The sequence below is a fragment of the Plodia interpunctella genome, chromosome 4 (assembly GCF_027563975.2).
Source record: "Plodia interpunctella isolate USDA-ARS_2022_Savannah chromosome 4, ilPloInte3.2, whole genome shotgun sequence".
NCBI lineage: Eukaryota > Metazoa > Arthropoda > Insecta > Lepidoptera > Pyralidae > Plodia > Plodia interpunctella.
This window is the reverse complement of record NC_071297.1, coordinates 10,017,341-10,026,321: the sequence shown is the minus strand read 5'-3', so window position 1 is coordinate 10,026,321 and position 8,981 is coordinate 10,017,341. Positions and strand designations below refer to the sequence as shown.

At 39.3% G+C, this 8,981-nt stretch overlaps 1 protein-coding gene across 1 annotated transcript; it reads right to left on the bottom strand.

The window, feature by feature from the left end:
- Window positions 1–2,163: 2,163 nt before the first annotated feature.
- LOC128669128 (uncharacterized) lies at window positions 2,164–8,377 on the bottom strand. The gene has a single exon (XM_053743640.2). It carries the CDS (start codon window positions 7,489–7,491, stop codon window positions 2,335–2,337), a length of 5,157 nt encoding a protein of 1,718 aa, XP_053599615.1. The 5' UTR covers window positions 7,492–8,377; the 3' UTR covers window positions 2,164–2,334.
- Between the last annotated feature and the right edge of the window lie 604 nt (window positions 8,378–8,981).

Below are 8,981 nucleotides of genomic sequence, written 5' to 3'. Positions count from 1 at the left end.
ACGGGGACGGGGGATACGGGGACGGGGCATTTATAATATTAGTAGGAAAGATATACATTGAGAAGGCATATATACTGATTTGTTGACTATTTAGTTTACTAGTGAGTATGCGACTAGATGATGCTAAATGATGGTAAGTACTGTCCATGACGTCATCAGGTTTAAGAGAGTCGAATTATATCTGAAAGACTTAGCAATAACAGTATTAACAACAAAAAGTTGCCAATTAGACGTTCAGAAATCATTGCCTTTTAATGCAATGAGTATCTACAGCCAACTTACGTACTTTACCTAATTAAGCTTTAACAATAACAAGCAATATACAAGAACTGTTCGCCTGAGAATGTTGGTAAAATGACGTATTTAGCAGGCACGTCAGTGGCGTATCATGGGCACTTGTCGCCCGGGGCGGAACCACAATCTTTCGCCCATTGAAGTCATAAAAGTTTTAGAGGGTGAGACAGCGCACAGAGTCGATGACGATCGACCAACACTGTACTTAGACCAAACAGATGATCTGACGATATCACCAAAATTGCTGGAAGTCACTGGACGCAAGCTGATTTCAATTAGTCTTCGTAGAAAAATTTGGGTAACGCCTTAGTCCAGCAGTTGACTTCTCATGACAAAGATAATACTTTTTTAAAAGGATGTTTAAACACCAATGTTATAAAGGAAGAAAAAGCAAAAAAAAATATATTTAAGCAAACCAAAATTACTATTCGTATTAAAAAGGCACCAATATGGTTGTATAGCACTAAATTAGTCGACACCTTAATTTTCCCTAACTACCATTGAATAGAGTTCTACGTATATACAAAATAGGGCAATTGTGCCGTCCTTGCAATATACGCGCCCGGGGCGGCCCACCGCTTCTCTCTACCCTAGCTACGCCACAGGCATGTTAGCAATTAAAAAACAATCATCGTTCGCGTGCCCGCTCCGTCCATGCGGTTTGCATTCTGCAGTCTCGACGAGGCTGTTAACCTCTGGTTACCAGTTGAAATGTTTGGCAGTTAACGATATGTCTTTGAGTGGAAGACTAAATTTGAAACGAGAAATTGGAAAAAAAGGGGATATTATTATTTAAGCTATTGTTTAATTATTATTATTTTAAGTGGATAATTATATATTTTATTTTTATTACGCCACACCGAATGTTAGCGCCATCATTAAATTTTTATCGATTTCGATTCATTCGATTCACAAGCGGCCATCTGAAACATTACACCACCACTGCTTCAATCATCGATTTGTAAAATCGTGATTATTTACGCTATGTGAGGCGGAGGCGTTTAAGATTAAATTTTTTCTCAAATATTTCGCACTAGCGGCGGCGCTTGGCTTAGCTCGGGTAAAACCATAACAAATTATACATTTCAGTGTCTATTGGTGAAAATCGTACAAAATCCGCCGGTATTTTTTTAATTTATCGCGTTCATATAAACAGACGCGACATCCATTAAAGTTACATTTGTGGCGTTTAAGGTAAGGTAAGGTCCCTTTTGATTTGAACGGCCACATTTTATATTATGTAACTTTAAATAAAGAGTACTTTGATGTTCTTAATTTAATTTAAAACGTAAAATTTAATTTAAACGTTAGAAACAACTAATGAAGCTAAAAAGGTCGACTGTGAATGAAATCTCGCTCCATCTTAACTGTACTCGAGAAGTTTCGCTTTAAATAAACTAATCGCTTTAAATAAACTTACAGTAAACGACAACACTGAGTTAAGATTGTCTAGACTTTTCTAGAGTTGTCTAGACATTAACTTGCAGTTCTTTTTATTTGAAAATTAACTTTTACTTGTGATAAAAAAATAAATTACGTAATTTCTGATATGGAAACAGTAGCTACATTGAATATTAATATATATCTAAAGAATATATTTTTTTAAACTGATATATGTGGCGCTATGCCATATCGACGAAAGTTTACATTTTTGATTATTCAAAAAACAAAAGAATAGAGACGCAATTTATGTTATATTCATTTTTACCAAATATCTAGTAGATTTAAAGATCACGTTCACGCTTAGAGCAATCCCGAGTGTTCGTTACGGAACTAATAAGTAGTTAAAATAAAATACTTGGAGCTAAGAATTAGATAATTATATTTTTCTTTGTTCTTCAAAAAACAGAAATCGAATCGAATGACAGAAAAGAAAAACAATAGAAAAACTAGATTTGTAGTGCGCGCGCAGGAATAAAATTTAAATTGTCGTGTTCGATAGCCATTGGCTGCCGCGCGAGGGGTCGCGGGCGGGATGTGCCTAGTGTTGTGGTGTACTGGCGTAGACATCCTCCCCGGCTGAAGCTTGCCTTCATAGTTCTATGTGTTGTCTGAGTTGGACAACACACATATCTTGTTTATTGCTCTCTTCACGGTGCCCCGGCTGGTGGCGATGTCAGCGACTCTTGGAACTCCATCTGGCCCAGGGTATAACTTGGCAATGCGCCCTAGTCTCCAACAGAGCGGTGGCGCAACGTCATCCTTAATTACGACGAGGTCATTCAGGCACAGTTCCTTGCAACGCACTTTCCATTTAGTGCGCTGTTGTAGCTCTCCGACATACTCCGTAGTCCATCGCCTCCAAAAATGTTGTCTAGCCTGCTCTATCCTTTGGTATCTATCAAGGTTTGTAGTACGGTCTTCCAGACATGGCGATGGGAAAGAAGTGAGCGGCCTGCCTATTAAAAAGTGCCCTGGAGTCAGAGTACAGAAATCGTTAGGTGAGGGGCTCAATGGACACAAAGGTCTGGAATTTAGGATGGCTTCCACCTGAGCAAATAGGGACAATAGTTCTTCGAAGGTTAGATGTGTATTTTTTAAGACACGATTTAAATGGAATTTGGCCGATTTGACACCTGCTTCAAAAAGGCTTCCAAAATTAGGGGCGTATGCCGGGGACATGCGGAATTCGATGCCCTCGCGAGCTGCAAAATCAACTAGACCTGTAGCATTAGACTTGGATTTCAAAAACATATTTATTTCTTTAGATGCTGCGACAAAATTTCTACCGTTATCGCAAAAAATAATATTAGGTTTTCCCCTACGAGCTATAAATCGCTTCAATGTTAATATAAATGCATCCATAGTAAGGTCACTTACTGCCTCAAGATGGACACACTTGAAACAAAAACAAACGAAAATACATAAATAACATTTTACAATTTTTGCTCCCCGGCCCTTACGGTCTGCTATATAGAACGGACCGGCAAAGTCAGTACCAGTGGTGCAAAATGGATAATTTGGATGTACTCGTTCCACAGGCAAGTTACCCATAATATTAGTTAATGTCGTGCCTTTTATACGGCGACAAACCACGCACTCACGCGACGTGCGTCTGGCAACATTTCGCCCACCAATCGGCCAATAACGCTCTCTCATGGAGGCGAGAAGGAGTTGAGGACCAGCGTGTAGTAGGCGATAGTGTTCCTGACGAAATAATAATTTTGTTAACTCGTGATCTCCTTTTAACACGATGGGGTGTTTCTTGTCAAAGGAATACATAGATGAGCTAAGTCGACCTCCTACACGGATGATGCCGTCTTTATCCAAGAATGGATCAAGAGAAATCAAAAGAGTGGGCTTTAAAGACTTGCCGTTCTTAATTAAGTTCAGCTCTTTGGAGAAAGAATCTTTCTGTGCTAATTTTATTAGACAATTGTGAGCATTTTTTAACTCATCAACTTGAAGTGGACCTGAAAGTTTAGGCATAAGTGTTTTACAATTATTTATAAACCTTAGCATGAACCCTACGATTCTTTGAAGCTTGGAAAAACTTGAAAAATTACTAAATGGAATTATATCGCTATCTTGCGAGGAAGACGCAGCCTCCCCCACAAAGACAGGGTGAGTCTTTAACTCAGGCAAATTAGTCTCTACATTATCATCGAAAGTAGGCCAGGCTGTCTCAAGTTCTCTAAGGAAACATGGACCCTTCCACCATATAGGGTCATTGACTCGATCGGAGTCTACTCCACGAGACACAAGATCAGCTGGATTTTGATTGGTGGGCACATAACGCCACGATTTGGGATCTGTTAGTTCTTGAATTGTAGCTATTCTATTAGCTACAAAAGTTTTCAGTTTAGATTTACAATTTAACCACCCTAACACAATGGTTGAATCCGTCCAATATACATGACGGGTTATAGAGCACCGTAGAGCCTCAGTAATTGTAGCGGTGAGTTCTGAACCCAGTACTGCGGCCGATAGCTCTAAACGTGGTATTGTCGTGGATTTAAGTGGAGCTACACGCGATTTAGCGCATAATAGATTTGTAACGACTTTACCCTCGGCATTAGAAGATCTCAAATAGATACAACAACCATAGGCGCGCTGTGAGGCATCACAAAAACAATGCACTTCAACAGTTGTAGGATTATCTAATAAAACGTACCTGGGAATATGTAAAGATGAAAGCTTAGACGAACCCTGTGCAAAAATTAACCATGCAGACTCGATTTCAGGGGGTACACGTTCATCCCAGTCAATTTTATGACTCCACAACTCTTGAAGTAGAATTTTGGCCTTTATAGTCCAATGTGAAAGTAACCCAAGAGGGTCAAACACCTTAAAGGTTGAAGACAATATTTTTCGCTTAGTAATATTATCCTCGGGCTCTAGTACGTGTGGAAAGTTAAACTCATCGGTAGAAGGAAGCCAACCAATACCTAATGTACTTGTGGCATTGCTAATGGTAAGTTCTCCTTCTTCTTGACTGAGAGAGTCTGACAACAACTCGGGCAAGTTAGACCTATACTTGCGCAAGCGAAAACAACCTTTTGCAAATTCACTGGAGATCGAGTTCCGAATATAACGTAGCTGATCTGGAGTATCAGCACCTGTAAGAATATCATCACAGTACAAATCATTTTGAATGATTGTTTTTACAATAGAATCGCTACATTCTTCACCGACCTGCCAGAGACAACGTGTTGTCAAAAAACTAGCGCTTGCAAAGCCATAAGTGACTGTGTCCAATCTCAATGTTCTTATGGGCTTACTTTCGTCATCCCGCCACAAAATGAGTTGCAAATCGCGGTCTGACTCGTTGACTAGAACCTGTCGAAACATTTTTTCGATGTCTCCAGTTAGAACATACTTATGTTGTCGGAAACGAACTAGAATATTGAAAAGAGGATTTTGGACTGTTGGGCCTACCATTTGTAGGTCATTGACGGACACACCAGAAGAAGAGCGTGCGGAAGCATCAAATACAACGCGAAGTTTTGTTGACTCGCTCTGCTCTCGAAAAACAGGATGGTGTGGCAGATAATAAACATTTTTAGAATTAGGCTCTGAATATTCAGATAGATGATTGAGATTTTTATACTCATTTATAAATTCGACATAGAGAGCCTTCAAAGCTGGTTGCTTCCTAAAGCGAGCCTCCAGATTGAAGAATCTTTTTAGAGCTAGACTGCGTGAATCGCCTAATAAGCTAGGGCTGTCACGAAGGGGTAGAGTGACGCAGAAACGACCCTCACTAGTGCGAGTCGTATTAGAAACAAAATGTTTTTCGCATAGTTTCTCTTCTATAGTGAGAGAATTGGATTTAGGGAAGCTCTCAAGCTCCCAAAATTTGGAGAGTTCATCATTTAGACTATTCAAATTAGTTTCCTTTAGTAGAAAGTTACACATAATAGGCTTATAGCTAGGCGTGGCGCTTTCTTTAGTAGGAATAGGAATAGGTTGCATGGGACCCGCGACGAGCCATCCCAATTTAGATTCGTGTAAACGAAGTAATCCAGAATTTAGTTTATGCTGTTTGGAGCCTATAATTTCCCAGAACAGGTCTGCACCAATTAGCATATCTATAGGAGATGGTTCATTGAAGCTGGGATCAGCCAATTGAAACTGAGATAAATTGAGTTGACTTATGTCAAAAGCCATTTTTGGAATGTTGCCTGAAATAGTAGGTAGAACAAGGCAAGACATTGAGGTCTCATATTGGCTAGATTGTGAATACATAGTGAGCACACAGCGCTCTGTATTTAATTTTAGTGGTGTATCACCAATTCCTACGATATTAGTGTTAGTCGGTAGGGGTGTCAAGTTCAACTGAAGTCTAACGTTTTCTGTGACAAACGAAGATTGACTTCCGCTATCTAGTAAAGCTCGCACTATGATCGCGTCGTTAGTGACTGGATTAGTAATTCTAACCCTTGCAGTAGAGAGAAGAATTTCAGAAGATGACATTACTGCCATTGATATAGAGTTATTAGAACTTTCATTCGATTTGTGCAGCAAACTATTATGACGTTTCTTGCAATGACGACAAGACCCTAATAAAGGACAACGATCAGCGGCGTGACCACTTCGCAAACAATTGTGACATAATTTATTAGTGTCAACGATAGACAACCTCTCATCTGGAGTCTTCGACTTGAAAGAATTGCACTCGTAAAGGCGATGTTTTGATTTGCACAAAATGCAGGAAAAAGAATTAGGCGAATTCTCCTTGATAGACACAAACGATTTATAAGTGGAAGGTTTGGAATTCGATGAGCCTTGCTTCCCCTTGTCTTTTTCATACTTATGACGGTTGACGGTTTCTAAAACGTCAGCTCGGCCCTTCAAAAAACTAAAAAAGTCGTCGAGAGTTGGTATGTCGCCTAGAGTATTTCGTTTCTCCTCCCATTTGTAAAGAGTACTGGTATCTAACTTTGACGATACGATATAAATTACCAAAACATCCCACTGTGTAGTAGGCAAACCCAGCGTGCTGAGCGCGCGTAAGTTTTTGGTCACATGGTCAATTACAAATCCAAGCGACTTATCGGTCTCTCGCACAGATTCGAAATTAAATAAAGACTTTAAGTGGTTGTTTATTAATTGGCGTTTATTGTCAAATCGTTCGCATAAAAGTTTCCAAGCTTGAGAATAATTTTGGTTTGAAACTTCAAAATTTGCCATTACTCTAGCGGCTTCGCCCTCTAAGTACGAATTCAAATAGTAAAACTTATGAACATTCTCAATTTTGTCGTTATTGTGAACGAGTGAGACAAATGTTTCCTTGAACTCCAACCACTTAGAGTATGCACCGTCGAACTTAGGTATTTGAATAACTGGCAGTTTTAAACTAGGCATATGGCTGTGACAATTGCTGTCATGATGACAAGGAGTTGTCTTTGTAATACTAGCAGCATCGTTGTTGTCTATATTTGCCTTAATCAAATTCTGAGCAGTAAGAATGCAATGATAAAATTCTTGCTCAATGATATCACGGCTTTCAAGTTCGACAGCTTGTTGGGCATCGTCACATAAAGATTCTAATTGAACTTGCAGCTCGTCGAAATCAACGAACAACGCTTCGAATTTAGATAATCTCATTACTAGTTTACTTATTTCGAATTCAGACATTGTTTCCAAAGATAACAAAATATCAAGACTATTTTTAAATTTAGTTAGACGTCCTTTAATTGAACCGCGTTTTCTAATCAATTCATTGTACTTCTTTTTTGCTTCTTCTTCAGTCATTTTGAATTTATGTAATGAGAATATCCAACACTAAACAAACAAATAGCAAGCAAATTGCATACGCTTACGTCCCTTTATTTTGGTAGCCTAAGAGTGCAGATGCGGCAAGCGGCCGTCAGCGCGTGGTCAAGCTGAAGTACAGGCGGCACAATAGGCACCCGTGCACCGGCGCTTAGGGCGGTCGGAGAAAAACACAGGCAAAGGCGTGCGAGATAGGGTAGCACCTGAACCACGATTGAAAGCACTGGAATGATACGAATAGCAACTAAGTACACGGCGTACCAATAGAGGCATGCACAAAGGGATATTAGGAAAGAATACGCTTGCTAAAACTTGCAATTAACTTGAATAAGATCGGGTTTTCGCTGTAAAATAACTGGAAAATAGATTTCTTGAAAAATCTTAGGTTGGAACGGGCTCACAAAAAAAATATAAGCAGGCCGGCAGTGCTTGGTCGACGTGGTCACAATGTAGATGTCCACTTGGCTCGAGGTAGGCTAGGCGCTGGCTGCAGTGATGTTGTCGCTACGTGCAGTGAGCTCGACTGGTTGGCTGGCGTTGATCAACTTGGTACATCGGATTCCATTTAATTTATTTAGTTTTGCTTGCTGATTGCAGATTCTGACTATAAAACGGTCGCCATATGTTCGTTACGGAACTAATAAGTAGTTAAAATAAAATACTTGGAGCTAAGAATTAGATAATTATATTTTTCTTTGTTCTTACAAATTGATATAATGAAAAAACAGAAATCGAATCGAATGACAGAAAAGAAAAACAATAGAAAAACTAGATTTGTAGTGCGCGCGCAGGAATAAAATTTAAATTGTCGTGTTCGATAGCCATTGGCTGCCGCGCGAGGGGTCGCGGGCGGGATGTGCCTAGTGTTGTGGTGTACTGGCGTAGACACCGAGTATACAGGACAACATTTAGAATAGGTATATAATATCCGGGTACGACCCGATTGTTCAATCGTACTTCGTTTAGTCGACGGATAATCGTAACATCGCAGAAATTGTATTGTGGGTAGACGTTCGTCAACATACGTCAATAACAAAACCTATGTAAAACAAGGGATTAGCAACGCACGAAACTATGGGCCCAGATTCTTAGTTTCATTATCATCATAATAAGAGTCATTAAATTTAGATTATGACGTGAAAAAGTGCCTGTGAAGGTCTAATTTCTGAATAATAATTTTATTTTGATAATATTGAGTCTATTTAACTCACTTCTGGGTATATACTTTCCTTTTTAGCACCAATTCCTACCGGTACAGTGTCCGTCTTATCCATCGCTTTCCCGTGACCCTAATGAAAAATTTGACCATCAGGCTGGTGGTTACCTCACCTTAGTCTAAACTTCACATATTAACAGGGTTCCCAAATATGACTTCTTATATCAAAAGCGTAAATTTACTGCCTATAATATAAAATAAATTGAATCTAGCGTTAAATTCCACAAGCTAAATCGAAAGCACTCTAAATTTG